This window comes from Danio rerio, chromosome 24 (genome assembly GCF_052040795.2).
Source record: "Danio rerio strain M-AB ecotype USA chromosome 24, GRCz13ab, whole genome shotgun sequence".
NCBI lineage: Eukaryota > Metazoa > Chordata > Actinopteri > Cypriniformes > Danionidae > Danio > Danio rerio.
This window is the reverse complement of record NC_141044.1, coordinates 5,847,501-5,873,413: the sequence shown is the minus strand read 5'-3', so window position 1 is coordinate 5,873,413 and position 25,913 is coordinate 5,847,501. Positions and strand designations below refer to the sequence as shown.

Genomic DNA, 25,913 nt, shown 5'->3' with positions numbered 1-25,913 from the left:
TCTACAGGGCAGCACGGCGGCCCAGTGGCTAGCACTGCGGCCAAACAGCCAGCATTTTCATGTGGAGTTCATATTCTCCCCATGCTTGCGTGGGTTTTCCCTGGGTCCTCCGGTTTCCTCCCACACTCCCAAAAACATGACACTTAAGTAAATTGACTAAACCAAATTAGCACCAAATTCGATTCAATTCTGTCAGCAACGCTTCACCTTAGCAACCCTCACGCAGCAGGAGGGAGGGGGGTTCTCGAGATCTACCCGAGCTCAAACTCCCCTCTCGCCCTGCAACGGGAGGGAGCCCCGGGCTCAAGGCTCTCATGAGCTCGGGGCTCTCTCCCGGGACAGCATGCCAAACTAGCTTATCAACAATCATCAGCTAAGTGTGAACTCTTGAAATGTTATAGAATCTCAAGAAACGAATCTCCAGAAATGTATGTAGGGCTACGCTTTCAGAACGAGCCTATGTTGTTTTCTAACTGCCAAGTAGTAAATTCAAATGCAGTACCTACTGAGTAGTATGCGATTTTGGCTGCAGCCAGTGAACCGCAGACAGAGACTTGTTGCCATCTACTGGTGGTTTTAGTGTCATATGTATAATTCACGGCCCATTTAAAGCATCTCAAGGTACCAGCACAAAAACACCCGATAAATAAACTAAAATAAAGAAAACACATGCAAATATGGGTGTGTAATATTTTTGTCAATATTGCAAAGCACTAATTAACCTAGTTAAGCCTTTTATTTGCACTTTAACCTAAATACTAGTACAAATGACTACTTTAATGGTTTTTAAAAAATCATCCAAGTCCCTGTCTGTCTGGTCTGCTTTCTAGATGTATCAGGGGTCACAAAGGCGATCGCTGGACAAACATTTTCGAGGAAAGAGGCCAGTGTGGGAAAGGAAGAAGGGAAAGTCAGGCCTCGTCTCTCTGTTGTTTAACTATAAACAGATCCTATTCAAATAGCCTAGAAGAGACAACACAGCTGGCCGAAAGCTCATCAGGCACTGTCCCCCGCTGATTGATGACCTTTGCATCATGACAGGAGACGCCGGAGCAGAGCTGTAATTTGCTAAGACAACCTTTAGCATGGTGTCCTTTAGCACATTTAACATGCAACTGTTGTCTAAATGTGCAATTATGAGACAAAAGTGTGTAAAGAAGACTTTTAAGATAGAATTGGTTCACAGAAAAGAATGTGTGGTTTTAGAAACAACAAATAATATCTTGACTTCTAGTTGATCATTTGGTTTCAGAAGTGGCCTATATAAAAGGCAAAGGCCTCTAGATTCTGATTATTTTAGCAAAATAAAATATGATCATACCTTGATTTTTTTAATTATTTAATTATGACAAAAAGCTCTGACTTTGCTTAAACAAAAGTCTTGTCACTTAACAGAAATAATGTACAGTACAGAATACAACGTCATGGAGCCATGGAGAAAGAATTAATATTACGTATGACTCCCGTGAGCTTGCATCCATACATCTCTGCAATGACTCAAACAACTTATTAATAATTAAGTCTACTGGAATGGCAAAGAAAGCAGTCTTGCAGGACTCCTAGAACTTATCAAGATTCTTTGGATTCATCTTCAATGCCTCCTTCTTTATCTTACCCCAGACATGCTCAATAATGTTCATATCTGCTGACTGGGCCGGCCAATTTTTGGAGCACCTTGGCTGTTTTTGCTTTCAGGAACCTTAACGTGGAGGCTGAAGTATGAGACGGATTCACCCTTTCCTGGGGTTTGTAATGTAATGGACAGCACAAATGTCTCAGGCTGCTGATTTTTCCCTAAACCATGATTTTTCCTTCACCAAACTTGACTGATTTCTGTGAGCATCTTGCATGTCCCAGTAGGTCTTCTGCAGTGTATGATGATTGGGATGCAGTTCAACAGATTGGAAAAATCTACCTCCTGCCACTTTTCCAAATGCGTTTGCATACACTCCTCATCTCTTGAGTGCTGTTAGGGATGTTTTTATTCAATCTGGGGTGATTTTAAGTCTTAATTTGGCCACAACTGCAATGATTTTTTGCAATTGATTCATTTTGTGAATGCACCATTAGAGTTGATGACTGTAGTATTGGTAACCTTGTGACCAATAGTAAAAACGGCAAGCATAATGGAGTCACATGGGTGTAATGTTTACTACGTCACAGTTTATTCTGCTAATGCTTTTCCATCTCCTTTTCCATTTCAAAACTGCCTCAAGCCCAATCGTTGAATTGAAGTATTTTGGTGTTTTCATCACTTGTTTCTAATGCATTACTTTAAAAAGGGCTTTAAGACAGAGTGATGGAAACCCAGCTAATAAAGAACAGAAGGAGTTCTGTCCTACTGTATGGGATTCTAACAGAGACTCTGTACATTCAAATGGCTGATCATCGTGAGTGAAGTAAATAGCTATATTGATGAATTACAGATAGACATATAACGCATATATATATAACTACATTGTTGATCTTTGGCCTGGATCTTGATTGTCACCAGTCAACCTATTGAAAAGTAAAGTAATTCTGGTCTAAAAGTTTTTCAGCCACCCCCATATCATCCTGCAGCCCAAGACCGGTTAGTCACTGAAGCTAAGCAAGGCTGAGCTGGGTCAGTACCTGGATGGGAGACCACATGGGAAAGCTAGGTTGCTGCTGGAAGTGGTGTTAGTGAGGCCAGCAGGGGGTGCTCAGTCTGTGGGAGTCCTAATGCCCCAGTATAGTAAAGGGGACACTATACTGTCAGTGGGCGCCGTCTTTCGGATGAAACGTTGGGATGGCTCTCTGTAGTCATTTAAAATCCCATGGCACTTCTGGTAAAGATAGTGTAACCCTGGCCAAAGTCCCTCAATCAGCCCTTACGATCATGGCCTCCCAATCATTCACTGAATTGGCTCTATCACTGTCTCTCCACTCCACCAATAGCTGGTGTGTGGTGAGTGCAATGGCGCCGTTGTCCTGTGGCTGCCGTCGCATCGTCCAAGTTGATGCTGGTGGTGTGGAGAGACCCCCCTCATGATTGTGAAGCTCTTAGGGTGTGTGGCCATACACAATAAATGCACTATATAAATACACATTACATTACATTTTTCAAATACGTAAAAAATAATCAGCTTAAACAAGTTTTAGCTTTAGTAAAAATAACTATATATATATACTACAAAACAAATTTAGAGAATGAGAGAGACTGAGGGAGCTATTGTGATAACCTGTATTTGATAACAATCTCATATAATAATAAACAGATTTTTTTCAATATCTTGACAACAAGATCTATGTTAATGTATCCTGTAGGATTATACTACTCGTGTAATATTACATTTTATTTATTCATTCATTTATTTTACTTAACGGCCATCAGAAAAGTATGTCTAAAGTATATCTATAGAGTATGAATGGAATTTGAATGTACAGTATTCACCATGTTGTCATTATCACATGACTTCGACTGATAAATCATGCAATATTGATAGTCCCAAAAGGAAAATGGCTGTTTGTACTAGATTCTGAAAAAGGGAGAAAAACACGCTGACATTGTCAGTCAAAGTCAATCTCGACGCTCTGCACTGTGAAACCCACTTGCTTTGCAAAATGACAGCTGTTTTTCCTTTTTCCACCTCAGCATTCTGCATGAGTCTGCAAGATGAGCAGCAGAATTTCCCCGACTCTGCTGTCATCTTCACTGACAGTCACAGAAAACTGCACAAACATCACTGCTTACAAATCAGCCTAAAGAAGATTTTTTTTTTTTACATAACATGTTTCCTAAAATGTTTCCTTGGGTTGTACAAAACGAGTGGACAACAAAAATCCGAGCCTATTGATTAAATACTTATCAATGTTTTTGCTTGTGGTCTAATAAATAAAATATGTAAAAACTGCTTTTACTGACAAATGAGGAATCATTCAGAGATTAATGCTCTAAAAAGGAAGAGCTAGAGTAGGTGGGTGGGTGGGGGGGTATTTACATTTATTTAATTGTTTGCAATAGATATTTTCAGCAGGAAGAAGACTATGAGGTTTGAGTCCCTCAATTAACACTTGTTCTCCCTCTGAAGGACATCAAAACAAGATGTCCACCTTTTAATACTGAAACATTTTTTGCTCGGATCTGTATTTTATATAATAATATTAATAATTGAAATAATAGATTATATAAATACACATCTGACCACCTGCATAATGGTTAATAACATTGTAAAAGCATTTTAACGCCAATCCGTCTGTCATTTAACATAGTGAGAAACTGCAGATGTAGACCACTGACGGACATCGTAATATATATTGTAAAATAGGAGTTTGTTTCTACATACAGCCTAAAAGAAGTGAAGTTTGTATAATTTGACCTACTGTAACTTCTAAAATACCTAATCAGAGGATAGCTTTAAATAATACTAATTTAGATTTAATTTAAATAAATACGTGAATTTGATACACAAACTAACATTACTGAAAAAGTTTGCCCCTTTGCTTTATAATTGAATGTGAATTTTTAATGAGTTGCGTAAAGGAATGATTAGATGGGCCATTCAGTTAAGGTTTTTATTTAATTTCTAAATGAATCAGTCATTTGTATGAATCAATTGAATAAATGAATTACAAAAAAAATTGCCTCCACCTGCAGCCTGTATTAATTTCATATTTAGAGGTTTAATTTAATTTAACAATAGTTTAATATTACCATATTTAAAAAAAACATTTAAAATCCCCCTACTAAATAATAATAATAATAATACACCCAAAAAAGACAATTTATTTACTCATATTTCTTGTTCCAACCCTGTATGGATATCTTTCTTTACAGAACATTAAAATAAATAAATTATTCCCTCATTTTCTTTTTGGTTTTGTCCTTTTAAATAAATAAATTGATTAATAAATAAATAATTTTGATAACTAAATAAATGTATCTTCTGGTGAGAAAAAGTCATGGCAATTATGAATTATGGCCAATCAGTTCACATTGCATATAAACTTTGTACATGCAGTTGTTGTTACCTCCATTTTTAGGGAGTTGATAAGGTTGATAAAGCACATGCCTCAATTAAATGACAACCTACTTTATCGGCGGTTCAAATGTGGCCTCATAACCTTCAGAAAGAGGCACCCCTATTGCGACTGATAGTGTGGAATGTGCCGACATGGACAAGTCTCTGTTATTACAGCTCTCTTGGATTTCTACCTGTCTCAGACTAACAACTGTATAATTTTTCATAAGGCAACACTGACACATCAGACACCTGCAAGTTCAACTGTTTCAGGAGGAATATCGGACAGAGGCAGCAATCGGAGGAATGACAAGTTACCACAAGCCCGACTGCATCTGAAGCTTGTTAACATTCCTCTGACAGGATCCCGCTCGAGCCGCTAATAAGGACTGACGTTTGTGTGTGAGTGTTTGTGTGGCAGAACTACAGTCATAACGGCTACCGGAATTCGACTAATGGGCCACAGAGGGACACAGTGGCCAATATTTAAATGAGTCTACATGTTCCCGGACGTGTTCAGCATTCCCAAGGGTTGCACTGCTGGAGTAACATTGGCAAGTTTACAAACAGGTATAACATGTATGATTTTAAAGTTACATTTTAATTCACAAGTATATTATGCCAACCTTTGGAACTATTATCTATCGGCCCAATTTTATCCTCCTTACACTGGCTGCCTGTTAAGTTCTGTATTGTTTAGAAAATATTGCCTATAAAGCTTAAAATAATCTAGCTCCTGTTTATATAACCAAACTTCTGTTTCGTTACAATCCAACCCATTATTTAAGATCTCAAAACTCAGGTCTTCTGGTAAAACCCAAAAAAAGCAAAGCCAACTAAAGGAGGTTGAGCATTCTCACATATGGCTCCTAAACTTTTGACAACCCTCCCAAAGTACACATTCTTCCAGTCTTAAGCCGCCTTTCCACTGCACACGACATTTGGACACGACTGTCGGAATACGCACTCTTGTGGCAGCCGCACAGTATTTTCAGTGTTGTCGTGCACCACGGGGGAGAAGCTGATTCTCACGGTGTTCGAAATATAGAACTGCAAAAGCAATAGACTTTATTCTCTGTGCATTTACATAGTTCAATGGATGAATGATTACTAGAAACTCATAGACCGCTAAAATATTGGAGGGAAAGTGGAGACAACATAAAAAATATATATTTTATTACTTTCTTACTTACATTTATGAACAGAAATGTTTTTATTTAATATAGATTTTTTCCTATTCAAAAATATAACCAAATAAACTCCTATTTCTCATCTCACGCGCACGGACCTGCTTGGACAACACTGGAATACATCATATCCGGTCGGCACGTCGCATGCGGTCTAGTCACAGGAGTATTTCAACGGATCCGCAGCTCAATTCGAATCTGAATTTTCCGTATACGGAGATGATCGGAACTCAACGCAGCTCCCGGACTGCTCTCCATTGGAAATGAATGACTTCCAGCCGTCGCTTGTTGTTTGTCGTGTGCAGTGGAAAGGCGGCTTCAATACACCAGACACTTTGTTGTAAATATTTCTGTTTTATTTATATGTTTCTATGTTTGTTTATATAATTCCTATTTTCATGTATGCTACTTTATTTTCACATTTATTTCGCAGATTTAATATCTTAATATGTTGCTTAAATATTTGCTTTGGTCTCTATTTCCACCTGGGATGCTTATTCCGAGGCTTCTAATGCTGCATTTACACCAAACGCAGGTGAAACGTCAAGCGCGAGTGATTTACATGTTAAGTCAATGCAAAGATGCAAACAGAAATCCGGCAACATGAGTTGAGCGTTTTGTGCGAATCTCTCGAGTTTGAATATCTGAGCTTCAGCAGACATTCGTGCTGCGCTAACCAATCCTGAGCTTGCTCTTGATTATGATGTAGCACCTGTTGTTGGTATCCCCAGGGGAATCCTTGTGCCGACACCAAACAACAGTTCATCAAACTGGGCTCTGCTCAGTCGAAAGCACCGCAGAAAGCCTCTATCATACAGCTCACAGAGCTGGGTGCACCTCTAAAAAAATCTAGAGGACTTAGACACAGTGTCTAATGAATATCCGCTGTTTTTTTGCCTTCCTAAAGCACATAAACGCAGCTATTCTCTTAATAAAATCCATATTAGCCATTTAGCAATGAAGTTGGAGTCACAGGGCAGACAGAAGTGAATCTGCGTCTATTGTGAAGTGAATTTAACGTGCGAATGAAGCGAGTCAACTCAAAATGTTCATATGACATTATGGCAAAACTGCTGTCAGCGTTTAGCTTTAGTGCCACAGTATCAACTCATTTCTGTAGTTCCTTGGAAAATGATTTGTTTATATGTAATTGATAACATCTCTCTTTTGAAGCATGAACATATAGTGAATAACTATATTTGGAGAGTATGTGATAGAGAGAGAGAGAGCTGAACTGCTCATTTAATGAGGGTTTGGCACCTCCATATGGTGGCCACCTTCAACTGGGCCTCAGAACTTGCATGAAAAGACCTCTCCTGCCAAGTGCACTGAACCGTGCCAATCAGAGCAGACCCCTTGCTGCTAGCGAAGAAGACAGAAAAGTACACCAAACTCTGACTTGTATGCAATGTCCTTATTTGGTTTAGAGCTTCAGTTCAGTTCAATACCGGTGTTGATGTTGCAAGATGCAATTGAGATTTCAAGAAGCTTTACTACCGAAGATTTTAAGTGTCATCATGCTGCTTTAAAAATGAGTACAGTTTTGTTTTTTCTGTAAAGACAAATTGTAGTTCTTTAATGAACTCTGATATGCCATACATTTAGCTGTCAACACACTTCAAATGTAAAGACTCTTCTGAGTAAAACTCCTTTCACCCTCCAAAACATCTCTCAAAACATCTGTCGTCAACTGACGATGACATATAAAACAAATGGGGAGTGACTATTGGCCTTGTTCATCAATGCGTGCTCCAAATTTTCACAACACAACTGAATAGAAAAGCACACTACAAACACAGCCAGAGACCAAACCAAATGTCAGGCCAGTGATTCTTTTGGACTTTCATCAGTGAAATTTAAACCATATTGAACTGAACTAAACTGAACTTAAACTCTGAAAACTGGGCTGACACATTTTAATTCACTAGAACTTCTATGAACAGCTCGCTTTGACACAATCTAAGTCGAAAAGAAAATGCATGTGGTACAAATGTGCACAGGGGAGATGGAGGGGTTGTCGTGAATGAAAGTGTAGAGTGGGGAAGGGGGCAAGGTTGAGGAATTAGGAGGACGGAGGTTATTGTTGAAGAAAGAGAAGAGTAGGGGGGTCCCGAATTATTTGTCAGTTTGATACGGACCTTAATAGTAAGGTCATGGGCTCTTAAGATCATCCTAACTCCGCAGCAATGCAAAAGTAACTTTTTTTTTGTCCACAATGGAACATTTGAACTACAGGAACAAGGCATGATCTTCTTCTTTTGCTAAAAGCATAAGAGTTGACTTCATTAGAGTGGACTATCTGTTGGGTTTAGGGAAGGGGGTGGGTAGGTGGGTAATCTGCCGGTCAGTCAGACAATCAGTCAGTCAGTCAGTTGACAGTGGCCTCTAGAGGATTTATGTGAGAACAGCAGGTACTCACAAGAGAAATTTGAGATCTGAAAAAGCGTACACAGGGGCCTCTGGTGGATTCACAAAAAACAAAAAAAAATGTAGCTCCTTGGACATATCTAACGCTGTTCATAAATGTATACAGGAGTGCATGTCAATGATAAGCCTGGATTGGCCAGACAGTATTAAATTTCCACACATGGTCAATTGTTATCACTGGATTTTCTCTGAAAGCTTTGTGTAGATTAAAAAGAGAGAAACTGAGGCATTACACTGTTCTGCATTTTATGTTTAACACTTTAAGAATACTGAACTCTTCAGGACACCGGCCCTCCAGGACCGAGTGTGGACACCCCTGTCTTAGTGCAATGTGACCCTGGCTTTTTACCCTATAGACTTCCATTTATATGCCTGTGAATGCAGCAGATCAGAAACGCAAGCTCGTGGAACAAGTTTCGCAAGTTGCTGTGTTTGAAAGTTCAAGCTTGGTGAACTCTGACCTTCAAAATCGCATCACTTGACTGCGTGAGACCAATCGAGGATCAAATCATGACCTCTCTGGACAGAAATGTAAAATATGGACCAATCACTCACTCTTTAAAATGTCTAATCATCTTGTTTAATCCCGCCCCTTTTCGCAGCGTCGAACAACGGAATTTCGCATATCTAATGCTGTTCATAAATGTATACAGGGGTACATTTCAATAATGAGCCTGGGATGGCCAGACATCTGCTAGTGGTACATTTCCAAACATGGTCAATTGTCAATACTGAATTGTTTCTGAAAGCTTTGTGTAGATTAAAAAGAGAGAAACTGAGGCATTACACTGTTCTGCATTTTATGTTTAACACTTTAAGAGTACTGAACTCAGAACTGTCCTAATTCTTCATGGCATCATTCCTTTGAGATTATAGTCCTCAATCAGCATCACACACATTTGCTGCAGATTTGTCAGCTGCACATGCATGGTGGTGTGGATCTCCAATTTCAGCACATCCCTTTATTGGATCGAGATCTGGTGACTGTGGAGTTATTTGATCCCGCCATCAAAATGTCACAGCAGAAATCAAGACTCATCAGCCCAGTCAACCTTTTTTACAATGATCAGTTGTGCAGTTTGTGCTAGCCCGTGCCTCATGCCTCGATTACACTGCTGCTTTTTAATTTATAACAACATTTAGAGTGAAAACACATTTCATCTAGATCTCCATACAGACTATACTGCTGAATATGTACATCACATGACCACACAGACACTCATATATTTGTTTTTTGTGGCGGCTGTGGAAATAAAACTGGACTGGCTTTTGCTCTATATATATTTCTCATTAACATTTTCTAGATAGATGACAGCACTTCAGGCTCTAGTTAAAGCTAAACACCCCCCCACACACACACACCTTAGATCTTGCCTGTTTTCTCTAGCAGCAGGGCATGATGGCAGTGTTACCAGGGCAGCGCCATCCTAGAGCCGCCAGGAACTTATCAGTTTCCACAGTAACGGCACAGAGGTGAGAGAAGATCATTATTTCAGAAATATTACATCTGAACGCCTCTGATAGAACCATAATTATGCTTTATAACCTCACTGTGCGCCGTTTATGCATTCAGACTGTACTATTACATAAGATGAATCGCGTCCTTGCCACAAATATCCAAATAATCAGCTGGTGAAGGATGTTTTCTAGTCAGCGGCCCATAGAATTACAATTACCTTTCATCCCCAGTGGTGATTTCCTATATCATAATGGAAAATGACAGTGATGCTGAAAGAAAATGAGTAGCAGTTCTCTTGATAAAAATAAAAGGATGTAATACTGAAGAACTGGGGTTGAGAAATGGCTTCTTGCCAAAATAATAACTTAAATACAGAAACAAATCTTATTTAGTACCTTTAGTAATTTCCCCCCTTGGAATTTCTTAAAAGAAGATTTACCTGCAGGGAAGAAATAGTGATAGGGAATAAATACTTTCAAAGAAGTCTCTTGTGTTCACCAAGACTGCATTTTTAGTATACATTAAAAACATATTGCCAAATTACCGTGATTAAAACTTAACAGTTTATATTGTAATATATTAGAAACTGTGATTCATTCCTGTGAGACAAAGCTGAATGTTCAGCATCATTGCTGAGTTATTATTAATACTGTCATTTGTGTCATTTCTGGTATGTGATCTAGCTTTCCTTTGTTCTGTTTCCCACCAGCATTTGTTCATTATCATTTATTTAGTCTTTATCAACATGAATTTAAGTTCCCCTGTTACCTTCATTCTTTTTGTCAGATCTCATTTGGGTTGATATTCTTTAAAACAATGAGCTAATTAAACTTGTGTAGCATTATAAATGCCTTCACTGCTAAACTAAAGTGTTAATTATTGAAATGAAATCATTTCAGCTGTTTTCAGTAACCCTTCAGTAGCAAATCAGTAAACTAAAATGATTTCTGAAGGCTAAAGTCTGAAATACTGACGCTAAAAATCAAGATTTGCTTTACAGGAATAAATATGTACAGTTGAAGTTAAAATTATTAGCCCTCCTGTGATATATATTTTTTTCATTGTCAAATATTGCCTAAAACAGGGGTGGCCAACCATGTTCCTGGAGAGCCACCTTCCTGCAGATTTCAGTTGCCACCCATTTTAAAAACACCTGAACCAATTAATTAGGACCTTAACACCACATGATAATTACAGGCAGGTGTGTTTGATATGGGTTGCAACTGAAATCTGCAGGAACCGGGTTGGCCACCCCTGGCCTAAAGAATGGTTAACATAGTGCAAATTCCTACACAGTGTTTCCTGTAATAGTTTTTTTTCTGAAGAAAGTCTTATTTGTTTTATTTTGGCTAGAATAAAGGCAGTTTAATTTTTTGTAAAACTATTTAAGGTCAATATTATTAGCCCCCTTCAGCAATATATATATATATATATATATATATATATATATATATATATATATATATATATAGGTGTCCTGGTGTGTACGAGCATTAACGACTTAAAAATTATATGGTTGTTAGACTGTTGCACTTTTTTGTGTTATCAATATGCTCATATTTATATAATTCTGACTAGTGTGTGTGTGTGTGTGTGTGTGTGCATCGTTGTGTGCAATATTTGTGTGTTTATAACAACCTTCAATGATAGTGGGGGTTGCGAGTCACTGAAATTGTTATTTTAGGGATTGCGGGAAAAGTTTAGGAACCCCTGGTCTACAGGACAGACCACTGCTGTACAATGATTTGCCTAATTACCATGGAGAACACATCTGTCACTGAACTGGACTACAAATACCATCATGCACCTCACACACACACCAGTTTCTCATTCCCCCTGATTAAACACGCACACAGATGGTAATTCATCACAGACTGATTACATGGACTTTATATTTACCTCTCTCTCACACACACACACGCACGGACATGCTAAGTCTTGTTGTTGTAACTTTACAAAGCGTTTCAATGTGTTTCCTGACCCTCACCTTGTGTATTATGCCATTAGCAGCCTGTACCGATCTCTTCGCCTGTGACCTGAGTACTCGTTTGGAATTAGATCCTGCTTGTGACCATTGCCTTTCTGTCTACTCTTGTAAATAAAGACGCTGCATTTGGATCCTCAACTCCGTTGTCAGGAATGTTTGGTTACAGTCATAATGGCAAAGATAAAATAAATCATAATTAAAGTTATTATTATGTTTAGAAATGTGATGAAAAAAATCTTCTCTCTGTAAAATTTAGTTATCAATAATATTATTTCTTGCAGATTTCGCACTGCATTCAATCAATAGCCAACATTTTATGTAAAAAAAAAACACCTTAATATTTCTCAAGGCACCAAGTATTTCATGCTTTTACAGCACATTCTGAAATGCAATGAAATAGGCCGGTCCATTGTATAAAAGCTTTAGAATCCTCCTGTAATGACTAAAAGGAAAAGACGAGGGTACCAGTAAAGTATCTTCTTTTCACACAGTAGAAGAGGATTTCCATTCACGTTGAGCCACAGCGGTGAAACACAAAGCCCTTATCAGTGTGTGCAGAAAGGCCGCGGTCATGGTGCACTGCTCTTATTGTGACACTGTGCTGCTCTCCCAGACGGTGTGAATACTGCTGTTCTGATGTGGAGACACCTTCAGCTAAAGGAGCAGAACAAGAAAAAAGCAGGACTCACACAGCAAGGCTTTGAAAAACAAGTACACTTAAACTTAAACTACAGTAATAATATAAAAGTGCAGAGTTTATAAAAATGTTCACAATCGATCAAATAACTGGAAATTATTAATAGGTATTGGGGATGCAGCAATGCTCTGTATTGATCTTATTGTTTATGTATGAGTGGGCGCAGCCATTGGAATCTTTTTGGCTCTACATTTCCGCTCTCATTCACTTCCATTGATTATTATACGTTAAAAATGGCTCGTTGTGAAGCTTGATGTTGCAAATTGACCTTTTCTTATTATATTAATCTACTTTTTATGTATAGTCATGAACACACTTGTCTTAATGACATTGGTACCATTGGTACCATTTGGCAGTGGAGACACAAGTCTGAAATAGGTGACCGGTACCATACCTGATTGTACCACTTAGTAGAAATGAGGCATAATACACTACTCATTTTACAAAATCACAGAGGGTTAAAGTCTACAAATTGAAAGGCGTGTCAGCCTGAGTTTCAGACTTGATCTGCAGTCAAAATAGAGTAATTTATCTATCTTCCTAATTCGGTTTTAAGTCATTAGTGCTAGTTCCACTGCAGGGTAGAGTGAACAGATGTCCCTATTTTCCAGGGACAGTCCCAATTTTAGTTGAGTTGTCCCCAGCTGGAGCTGATTTAATTAAAATTAAATATTAAAAATGTATTGTCCTCCTTTCCTTCAACACAGGCTCATTCTGAAAACGTAGTCCCGCGGACGTTTCTGGAGGTTATGTAGCTGAAATTACGTATGGCTGTATTTCATTTTTTTAAGCTAACGCTATGGGACAGTATGACGCTGTTCCTTTTGGTGGCTGACTGCTTATCTCCGTGTGGAGGGTTTTTCCGCTACAACCAGTTTGTCCAGTTAGCTTGTCGTTTGCGTTGACTGACTTGAGACGCAGAGAGGAGTCGACCACGACAACGACAACAACCGAGTTCGAGACCTGGGAAGACTGGTTCCAGAAATCATCATCACAAGTGAATAACAGGGTGAGAATGTGGTAAAATCCAAAAACATAGTAAAAATCAGACAAGGGCTTTTCTTTTTCTGGCAACTTTTGTAAACCGTCGGTTGGTTTTAGGGTCAATCTGTAAAATTGGTTAGGTTTAGGGAAGGAGGAAGGTGGGTCGCCCATTCAGTCATTCAGTTGGTCGACAGCGGCCTCTGGTGGGTTCAAACGAGAACAGCAAGGGCGCGAAGGCATTCACGAGAGACATTTTAGATGCAAAAAAGCGCACACAGCAGCCTCCCATGAATTCGTGAAAACAAAAACTGCAAAAATATGTACCTCCCGGGACGTATTTCGTGGTCTCCAGAAACGTCCACGGGAGTACGTTTTCAAAATGAAACACAGATGAACATAAGTGAAGTTCAATGCTACTTTGACCACTGAACTAGACAATGTCCCCTGTATGCATTTCAGATATGTGGCCACCATACTGCAGGGCTGCTATCCTGAGAGGTATCGGCTGTACTGGATGCAACATCTCATATCAGCTCTAGTTTAGCATGAGCTCATGAATAAGTGCTGGCTAAAGACTGCAAATGACTCACTCTCCGGAGCTCTTTCTGCTGCGTGTCCAGAGGGACAGGCTGGGTAATTGGAGTCTTACCAGAGAAGAAAAGCAGTTAAGAGACTGAAGGCTTCTATAAGAGACTGCAAGCAAATGATGATTTCGAAAATTAAAGAGCTACGACTTGTGACTAAGACAAGTGACCCTATTTCTCATATCCGCACTGGTCATATAAATAGCCTTGACTTGACTTGGCAATGATGTCTCATTTCATGTTCGAGCTAGACCAGTACAGAAATTAACTTTTTTTTTAATTAACGGGTGATGTTTGCCTTTATAAACTGATTTGCTAAGGCATTCTGTTCCTTATTTCAATGGACTACAGCAGGGGTGTCCAAACTTGGTCCTGGAGGACCGGTGCCCTGCATAGTTTAGCTTCAACTTCCTTAAACACACCTGAAAAAAGTGTTGCATGCAGAACTGTTGCAAACAATTTATTTGTGTTGAATTTAAACAAACAAATTAAGTTTATTATTGTTCAACTTAATTTGTTTGTTTAAATTCAACACAAATAAACTGTTTACAACCACTTAACGTAAAACAATTGAGTAATTCCAAGGAATCATCTTTGAATAATTTTTTCCTAGAAAAAGCTTAATTAGCCGGTTTAGGTTTGTTTAATTGGGGGTGGAACTAAAATATGCAGGACCTGAGCCCTCCAGGACTGAGTTTAGACACCCCTGGACTACAGGATTTTCTCTCTGCTATTTGCAGATGATGCTGTTCTTTTGACTTCATCGGACTTGGATCTTCAGTGTGCCCTAGGATGGTTTGGTATCAAGTGTGACGCAGCAGGGATTAACATATGCAACTCCAAGCACAAGGCCATGTTCCTCCATCAGAAGAAGGTGGCTTGCAATCTCCAGGTTGGAGGAGAGTCTTTACCCCAGGTGAGAAGTTCAAGTAGCTTGGGGGTTTGTTTACAAACGAGGGAAGGGTGGAACGTCTGTTGTGGTGAACAAGGAGCTAAGCTAAAAGATTTACTACATACTCTCACCTGTGGTCATGGGATTTTATGACCGAAAGGATAAGCAATCAGATAGAAATGAGTTTCCTTCACAGGGTGGCAGGATGAAAGACTTAGGCCTCATTTACACTAGTGCATTTTAGTTTTGAAATGATGTTTTAGATCAAAAACGATCCGCGTCCACACTAGCGTTTCACCTAGCATTTCTGAACATATCTCTGTCCACACTACACCACTAAAAACGTATATCACGTGACCATTCGCGCACTCTGGGCATGTGCGTTCTGGTATAAACAGAAAGCATGCGTCTCGCTCGGCATTTGGTTATTGTTAGTCAACAAACGCCGGTTGAACAATGAACGCGATGGCAAAGAAAGCAAGAGAGGTATTTTTGTGGACAGATGACAAGGTCGAGTTGTTACTAAACGTAACAAATGAATAACTGCACAAAGGCGCCTAAAACAGACAAACAACGCTCCCATTTCTGTGTCTGTGTCGTTGTTTACAGTGAAGGCTGGTCTGCTGTCTTCCGGTAGCGTTAAAGTCATGTGTTATAGTCATAGGCTTGACGAATAAGGGAAGGATACGCAATGACACAAAAGCCCCAATCAGGTAGCGAATGTCGGCAGCCCTGCCTCTGTTTTCAGATGTCTCCGTTTTCCCCCATCCACTCTGAAACGTAACAGCAGGGTTTTAGAATGAAAACAGCCTCTCCAGCGTTTCCAAAATGCTCCGTTTTCGGCACTCGAGAACTCCGGCGTAGAGTGGATGGATGGCGTAACCATAGCAAAACATATGCGTTTTAAAACGAAAACGCGTTAGTGTAAACGGGGCCTTACTTACCTACTCCCAGGGCCATTGGTGTTAATACCAATTCAGCAAAACCTGTAATGACTAGCCATTTTGTTGCACTCACAAGGTGCTTAGAAAATCTGGGGGCCCCCAATAAATACCTAGAATTATAATTGATACCTATAAACTATATATAACATTGCTTTCTATCATATTTTCAATGGTGAGAGTCAAACAAATAGTTTTAAAGTTAATAAATGTTATTTAATATAAAATAAAATGTCAAATTATTATAATAATGTAATGTTATGTATTAATAATATTATAAAAAATATTATTATTACATCTGCTCAAATTTGTCCACATTCCCCAATCATGTAGCAGTCCAGCAGCCAAATTTAAATAAAAATAAAAATTTTTAGTATAAAATTGTTTTTAATAAAAACTAAACATTTAAAATGTAGAGACTGCATTAAGATAAAATGTAGAAAAGAAGTTTGAGTTACATATAAAAAAGCTAAATAAATAAAAATAAAATAAAAGTGGAAAGGGTACTTTTGGGCCCTGTGGCTGGAATTGCTATAATATAATATAATATAATATAATATAATATAATATAATATAATATAATATAATATAATATAATATAATTCGATGTAGTATAATAAAATATTAAATAATATAATATAATATAATATAATATAATATAATATAATATAATATAATATAATATAATATAATGTAATATAACATAATATAACATAACATAACATAACATAATATAATATGATATAATATAATATAATATAATATAATATAATATAATATAATATAATATAATATAATTCGATGTAGTATAATAAAATATTAAATAATATAATATAATATAATATAATATAATATAATATAATATAATATAATATAATATAATATAATATAATGTAATATAACATAATATAATATAATATAATATAACATAATATAATATAATATAATATAATATAATATAATATAATATAATATAACATAACATAACATAACATAATATAATATGATATAATATAATATAATATAATATAATATAATATAATATAATATAATACAATATAATATAATATAATATAATATAATGTAATATAATATATGTGAAAATTGAAAAAAATAATATAATATAATATAATATAATATAATATAATATAATATAATATAATATAATATAATATAATATAATATAATATAATATAATATAATATAATATAATGTTATAACCAGTTATTTAAATCTAAGATATTTCCAGCATATCTATTCTCATAAATAACACGAAAATCTTGATTTGCAAAAATACACATGCTGTCGTTTCAGTGATTAGGCTTCAATGACTTAAACTCAAGCAAAAACTCGCAGATCACCAGCGCCATCTAGTGAATGATGTAGAAGAAGTCCCAAAGCATCCAGATGACCATCATCACAGTTGATAAAGCATTGATCACCAGTATTACATGACATTTATATGTGTAATTTGTGCAATGACTATAACACATTAAGAAGATCAACGTCAGGCCTTTAATCTGGCAGTAGCCTAGCCTATGTGTGCTATTTTCTCATTGGGTTTTTTTTCTAGCATGTTTATGCGGTCAATTCAGTTGTTTTGTGCTATAACTTGTTTAAAAATCAACAAATGTTTTGCTTTATTAACTAATTATTAATAATTTAATAATTAATAATAATCCGCTGCTTAAAACATGCTGGATAAGTTAGAGCAGTGGTCACCAACCTTGTTCCTGGAGGGCCGGTGTCCTACAGATTTTAGCTCCAACCCTAATAACACACCTGAACAAGCTAATCAAGGTCTTACTAGGTATGCTTGAAACATCTAGGCAGGTGTGTTGAGGCAGGATGGAGCTAAACCCTGCAGGGACACCGGCCCACCAGGACCAGGATTGGTGACCCCTGAGTTAGAGGTTCATTCCGCTGTGGCGACCCTAAAGGGACTAAGCTGAAGAGAAAATGAGTGAATGAAATACTGTATCTGAAGTCACACCGAAGTGACAGGCAACATAGGATTCTACTTGGTCTTAAAGACCAAATCATTTTTGATGGATTATTTTCACTATTTACGATGGTATAGCAGAAAAATAGGACGAATTAAATCATGCATGGGACAAATTCTGGACTTTTGTTAGTAAGGGCTGTGTCTTTAAAACCAGCCGAACCCCCAATGGTTACAGGCCTGATATTGCTGTAAATCCTAATAAGTTGAAACTACTCATATTTTGAGGAAAGAGATTCCCACAGTTCGTTTGAGTAATGGGAAATCGACAACTCAATTAATTGAGTTGACCAAATGTGGTCTCTTCATTGAATTAACTCAAATGTGGAAGTACAGATAACTCAAAATGGCTAATAGACTAAAATTCCAAATTTGTCAACTTATATTGTGTACTTACTTACAACCAGGGCTTCTTATTTCAAAGTTGATATTTAGCCGCACCATGCAGTGGGTAGCACAATCGCCTTGCAGCAAGAAGGTCGCTGGTTCGAGCCTCGGCTGGCTCAGTTGCCGTTTCTGTGTGGAGTTTGCATGTTCTCCCCATGTTCACGTGGGTTTCCTCCGGGTGCTCCTGTTTCCCCCACAGCCCGAAGACATGTGCTATAGGTGAATTGGGTAGGCTAAATTGGCCATATGAGTGTGAAAGACTGTGTATGGGTGTTTCCCAGTGTTGGGTTGCAGCTGGAATAAAACACATGCATAAAACGCATGCTGGATAGGTTGGCGGTTTGTTCCGCTGTGGCGACCCCGGATTAATAAAGGGACTAAGCCGAAAAGAAAATGAATGAATGAATTTAACAAAGCATTTCCAGTATAACAACAGCTGCTTGTTGTTGTGCATTTACCAGGATATTTTTAGCACCCCGCAATATCATAAACACTTGATGATGGGCTCCTTTGGCTAGTAAGCAGTCACCTAGCAACCAAATATCAGCGTGCTAATATAAACCCAGAATGCCTTGCCTACAGTTATATGCATAACAAACAACACCCACATTATGGCGGTGAGGAAAATGCTTCTTTGTCTTCAGAAATAAATATAATAATAATCATTTTTCAAATGATAACTGGCACACTATACTGTATCAGTCAATATGTTATGTAATGATGGACATTGACAGGGGCACTATGTATTTTGGATGTCAGAATCTGTGTCTTGACTGACAGGTTCATACAAACAGATTGAGTCCCATAAGAAAGATGAAAAAGAAAATGTGACTGCGTGAATGACAGCGATCTGGAGCGAGGTAGTCCATTTTTGGCCTGCCACATCCACTCGCTTCTCTTATCTCATCAGAGGCATGGCAGTGTGTGGCCTTTTGTGCAGTTTGACAGGTGACCTTGTGTGTCTGTTGTCTATTCTGGGTGACATTTGTCAGATATAATCAGAGTTGTGGAGTAAGCTTGTTATTTCACAGACGGATGAACATTTTTAAGAGTCCCTAAAGGGAACAATTCCCCTTATCACTTGTTAACTTGATTTATTATTATTATTATTATTATTATTATTATTATTATTATTATTACAGGAAGTTTCACCTCCTGTCCCAAATATCGTGTGGATTTTTTTTGTTTGTTTGGTCTTCTAACTTAATTTTTATTTTTTTTTTTGCATGTTTGTCACACTTTAATGTTTCAGATCATCTAACAAATTAAAATATTAGTAAAAGGTAACACAAGTAAACACATCATGCAGTTTTTAAGCATGAGCCGCCTTTATACTGTCATGCCAGAGCATCTCAATTGGATTCAAGTCAGGATCAGGGGTGCCCAAACTCAGTCCCCTCAGCCCAAACTTAGCCCACTGTTTATTTTTTCCCCCAATTTCTGTTTAACGGAGAGAGGATTTTTCCAACACATTTCTAAACATAATCGTTTTAAAAACTCATTTCTAATCACTGATTTATTTTCTCTTTGCCATGATGACAGTAAATAATATTTGACTAGATATTTTTTAAGACACTTCTGTTCAGCTTAAAGTGACATTTAAAGGCTTAACTAGGTTAATTAGGTTGACTAGGCAGGTTAGGGTAATTAGGCAACTTATTGTATAATGATGGTTTGGTCTGTAGACTATCGAAAAATAAAAAATAGCTTAAAGGGGCTAATAATTTTGACCTTAAAATGGTGTTTAAATTTTTTTTAACTGCTTTTATTCTTGCTGAAAACAAACAAATAAGACTTTCTCCAGAAGAAAAAAATATTATCAGACATACTGTGAAAATTTCTTTGCTCTATTAAACATCATTTAGTAAATATTTAAAAAAGAAAAAAAAATCAAAAGGGGGCTTAAAATTCGGATTTTTATTTTTTGAATAACAAAAATAACAATTGTGAGAAAAGGTTTAGAAAAAAGTCTAAATTGTCAGCAAAAATTCATAAAATAAATACCAGAATTGTGAGATGTAAACTATTAGTTGCAACCTTTTATCTGGCAGTTTGTTTGTTTGTTTGTTTGTTTTGTTTGTTTGTTATGTTTTTATGTAAAGATTCTGAGAAACAAGCTTGTAAGTTTGAGTCTGAATTCTAAGATTAAAGTATTTTTTTATGGAAACAAACCAAGAACAAGAACTTTTAGAATGAAATGTAAAATCTGAGAAATAAACTTGTGAGAACAGAAGTCTGAAAAGTTCATTCATTTTCTTTTTGGCTTAGTTCCTTTATTAATACGCTTTGTCACAGCGGAATGAACCGCCAACTTATCCTGCATATGTTTTACGCAGCAGCATATGTTTTACTTCCAGCTGCAACCCATCACTAGGAAACATCCACACACTCTTACATTCACACTCATAAACTACGGACAATTTAGTTTATTCAATTCACCATAGCACATCTTTGGACTTTTGGGGGAAACCGGAGCACCTGGAGGAATCCCATGCCAACAAGGGGAGAACATGCTAACTCCACAGAAATGCCAACTGGCTCAGCCAGGGCTCAAACCAGCCAGCATTTTTACCACGTTTCAGATTTTACCACATTCTCACTCTGTTATTTACTTGTTTGTTTTATTTTTTTGAGCTTTTGTTTTTGTCTTACCTCTTTTCTAGAACCATTCTTCACCAGACTCCAACCACGGTCAACTTCGCTCTGTGTCTCAAACTCTCCGAAGTATGCGACGAGCCACTGGAAAAACTGTGGAAAAGTCATCCATATGGAGGTTAGCTGTCAGCAAGCGTGAAAAGGAATGGCGTCATACCGCCCCGTAGCGCTTGTTTTAAAGACGAAATGCACCTATAAGTTACTCTGGCTACATAAGTCGTGATCTCTAGAAATGTATATAGGGCTACATGTCCAGAATGAGCCTACGTTGAAAAAAAAAACCCAGTTAGAGAAATTAACTACTAAAAGTGAGAAACAACAACAACAAGAACCTAGTTATCTTTTACTCTACTGTATAGACAACATGTTAATTCACGGTTTTTAAGAACTCTGAAAGCATCAGTAAAAACACGTTTAAATATGGATATATAACCCTAGAAATAAACCCACACATTTATAGAATAACATCTACAGGATCTGTTCTCCTCTTTGAAACTGACTTTTCATGTTTCCTTATTCAAGGTAGCGATAACACGCAGCAGAAGACCAGAAGTCCAAAAGCTCTGGTCAGACACACACACAGGCTAGAATCCAATTAGATGTGTTGCTCTGCGCTGGAGAGCTTCTGTGTGTTCATTAGAGTCAGTCAAGGGAAGGCTTCAGGTCTACAGCACATGCCCTCAGAACAGATGGCTTCATTAAAACCCACTGAAGTCTCTTCGTTTCAAAAGGGGGCTTCATATAAAAGGGGAGATATCACTGGACATCACTAATAAATATTAACTGTGCATCATGAAAAATGGAGAGAGAAAAAGTAAAGAAGGAATAGTATTGTGGAACATTTAGCTTAAAAAGTCAGTCCGTTTTTTTTTTTTTTTTTATGGAGTATTATAAAATTGATTCCTGTGATTCCCTTTTGTTATTTCTAAGCATGATATGTTGTCACAGCTACTCTTTTTTTACTGCATTTATTCACCTGTATGTCTTTTAAAGACAGGAGTTCAATGTATGGTGTTGTTGATTTGTGCATGCAAGTGTTTTTGTATATCGGTAGAGTTTCTAATAGATCCACAGTGCTTCCTATATGACATAGAAATCTGTTTGGCTATTTATCAGTAGCCTATAGGACATGCTAGCAACAGGCTAATTCATGCTACAATAGTGTTGAAGCATACTAGCAACATGGAAATTGTTGTTATGTCATGCTAACAGTGTTATGGCAATGTTAACAATGTTATATCATGCTAACAGTGTGCTAAACATGGTAACCCTAATTAATCATGGTTTTACTATAGTAAAACAACAGTAACCACAAAATGAACTACAGTTTCACTATGGTTTTTGTCGTAAAAGAACAGTAACCACTAAATTAACAGTTTTACTATGTTTTCTGTGGTAAAACTACAGTAACCACAAAATTAACTACAGTTTTACTATGTTTTTTGTGGTAAACTACAGTAACCACAAAATTAACTACAGTTTTACTTTGGTTTTTTTGTGGTAAAACAACAGTAACACTATGGTTTTTGAAATAAATATAGTTTTTTGGTGCATACTGTTGTTTTAAAAATCCATGGTTTTGATACTGAAGTTTTTACAGCATTAATACTATAAAAGTACTATAATACAGTAATACTCTAACAGTAGTATTATAGGAATTACTGTAGTAACCATGGTTTTAAAAACCACAATATGCACCAACAAACTATGGTAACTACAGTCATGGTTACTACAATTTTACTTTAGTACTACTACAGTATTACTGTGGTAAAAACATGGTATCAAAACCATGTTAAAAAAAAAAAAAACATAGTACACACCAAACAATTGGGTTGTTTTACTACAAAAGCCATAGTAAAAGCATGGTTACTAAAGCCATGGTTACTTCAGTTTTACTATAGTAAGGAAACTATAAACAAATGTATGCTAACAGTTTGCTAAAACTTGTTAAAACCTTCTAGAAATGAAAAAAATAGCCTTGTGCTATAATGGCTAATCTTTTTTACTCATGTTTTAAGCATTTTGTGGTATAAAATGCTAGCGACATTAGTTCTTGTTTGAAGTGTAGAAACATATTAAACCATATTAGCCATATGCTAACACTCTAAAGTAGCATAGAGTTAAAGGTTTGCATATTATTAGTGCATATCATACTAGCCATTTGTCAAACAGGTTAGATGCATGATATGATGCTAATCATTGCAAACACTGTTAAAATGTGCAAAATGTAAATAACAATGTGTGTTAAAACATACTGGCCATATGCTAACTAACATGCTTGCAAGCAATTTACTTTGATTCCACTGTCAAACATCATGAAAGTTTATCCGCCTTAGTGCATTGCTTCTTTGGGTATGTGAAATCTGGAACCCAGCCTTGCTGAAAGCTCGTTGCACTTGGCTAGAAATGATTACACAGAGAAAATAATTCGGTGTGGTTAAATGAAACTGGCATGGCGGGCGTGAGCGGGCCCTCTGATTAGGGGTAAGGGATTGTCCTGCAGGGAGGAAAGCTAATCTGGACATGCAACATCCCATTTCCTTCAGGCCTGTGTGCAATCAGCCGTCTGAAGAGACAACAGCTGCCAGAGCTGCAAATGGATAATATTAGCACGCTAACGTTATTCAATTGAGCACAAATTACTTTTCACAATTACTATGATCCATATGGCACAGAGCCCAACACAAACCATCCCAATGACCAATAACATCAAGCACAATAAACCCTACAGGAACAGTTCATGTTAATCAAACCTATACTCTGGTCTTTTTTTTTTCTCAGGGGACAACAATTAATGAATAGATTAATTATTGATATTAATCTTCTCATGGATGCCAAAACACCACTGTGAACTGAAAAATAACTGGGCTTAATTGTTTTAAATCTTGACTTTTTTGTATTGTGACCAACCGGCAACCTCCGCTCTCCCTCGTGAACCAATTACGAAAGTAACAACTGCAATTCATCGAAATTCCGCTAGTTCTGGCTCCATAATAGAGCAGATTTCTATTGAGCCCATTGTAAAATGGCCTTTACGACAGAAAAAAGGTCTGTACAGCCTGGTGCAAAGAACATTTTGGTTCATATAGCTTGTACTACCCTTTATGATAACTGTGAGGGGTGTGATTTTTTTTTATAACTCATCCATTTGGTTTATATTATGTTATATGAAGTCTGCATAATTAAGGGCGGGGCAACTTGAGTGACAGCTAGGTCTCGGTGATTGCTGTCACTTCATCTCAGCTGATTCCGGCTGATTAGCCGCTGAACTCGGCGTAAACATCATATTTTTGTTTTGTTTTATGTGGCTTTACACAGCCGGCTGCCTTTTGGAATTATTTCCTGCAATTATCAGATGATATGGCAAGCTGTGGGCACTTAATTGTGCTCATAAACCATTTACGTGGCCTCCATTTCCCAGGTAAGTAAAATTCTATCCTTAAATACCACATCTATACATGTATTAATTTATTTAAGATCACTTATCATTTATAATTGTCTTTAGAGCTGTAATGCACTCCAGAGTCTGACAGATTGATCAGCTGAAGTATTGTCATACAGTGTTATGCCCGGATTAAATAAATAGTCTTACATTTACTAACACAGACTACATTTGAAGTATTTGGAAGTAATTAGCGTTTACCTCCAGTAGAAAAACATCATAACAACAGTGTTTGGTGGCTCGATGTATTACAACAGTGTTTTTAAAAGTCTAAACACTTTATTGATATAGTGTACAACCAAGCACATGTGGTCACAACACAAACGAGTCGCGGGTAATGAAGTATTACGCGTTTCTCCCAAAGAAAAGCCCGTCTATCAAAATGCTAGCAAGTGTCTGCAGCTCCACCCCTTTGCCCTTGTTTGGTATCCCCCGGTTGGTGCGATGAAGCGCGAACATAGTGGCGATGGTTGGCCACGCCTACTGGTAGCTTCTTTTGGGTTCTTCAGAAACCTATGGGTGACATCACAGATACTACGTCCATATCTTTTACAGTCTATGAAAGTGACGCAGTTCCTAGAGAAACTGAATGTTAAATGAGAAAACTATGGGCGTGGCTTGTTTTTTCTACTGCGAGCTGATTTGCTGTAAAGTAGGCTATTGATTTAGAAAGATTGGGAAAAGGGTTTTGGAAGAGTTATTACCTAACGTACACCTCGTCCTCACCATTTCTGTTTGTTGTCAACATAGCGCTGTCAAATCTGACAGTTGGAGGGGCGTGGTTCAGTATGTTAGCCACGCCTAATACCTGACAGACAGACAAAATCTGAGAATTTAACTGAAGCAAACAGGAAGTGCATTTTCAGATTTCAATTAAAGATTACAAGGGCAAACTTTTTTTTATGTCATGCATGGACCGTTCACCACAAAGCTAGCAATGTGAGCTAACACAATCAATATGTTTAGTTTTAATTTCATGTCTACTTTAAAAACTACATAAACAGAAACATGTTGAAATTCTTCAGCATTTGTAAAAAAAAAAGATAAGATGTTAGCCACATAATTAGCAATGTGTCACCTAACATTGTACAGTTGTGTAATAGTAGCTTGTAATGTTGTGTATAGCATGCTTTGTTATATATCTCAATTTAAATGGGGAAAATAAAACTGAATGCCATAGAGTTGATGATCTAATAAATGTCAGTCTTTTGGCTTTCTGAATTCAAGCCTTGAGCAGCCTGAACACCTAATGCTCGGATCAGAAAATAAGAGGAGAGAAAAGCAGAC

The 25,913-nt window shown here is 37.2% G+C and overlaps 1 protein-coding gene across 1 annotated transcript in view; it reads left to right on the top strand.

Annotated features, from left to right (window-relative positions):
• Nucleotides 1-14,304: 14,304 nt before the first annotated feature.
• Nucleotides 14,305-25,913, top strand: part of LOC147837936 (uncharacterized) — a 16,522-nt gene continuing 4,913 nt past the window's right edge. The window contains exons 1-4 of the mRNA XM_087308947.1: nt 14,305-14,356; nt 15,048-15,223; nt 21,193-21,302; nt 24,503-24,605. Coding sequence (XP_087165073.1) covers nt 14,305-14,356; nt 15,048-15,223; nt 21,193-21,302; nt 24,503-24,566 — 402 coding nt within the window. The 3' untranslated portion in view covers nt 24,567-24,605. The remainder of the gene's footprint in view (nt 14,357-15,047; nt 15,224-21,192; nt 21,303-24,502; nt 24,606-25,913) is intronic.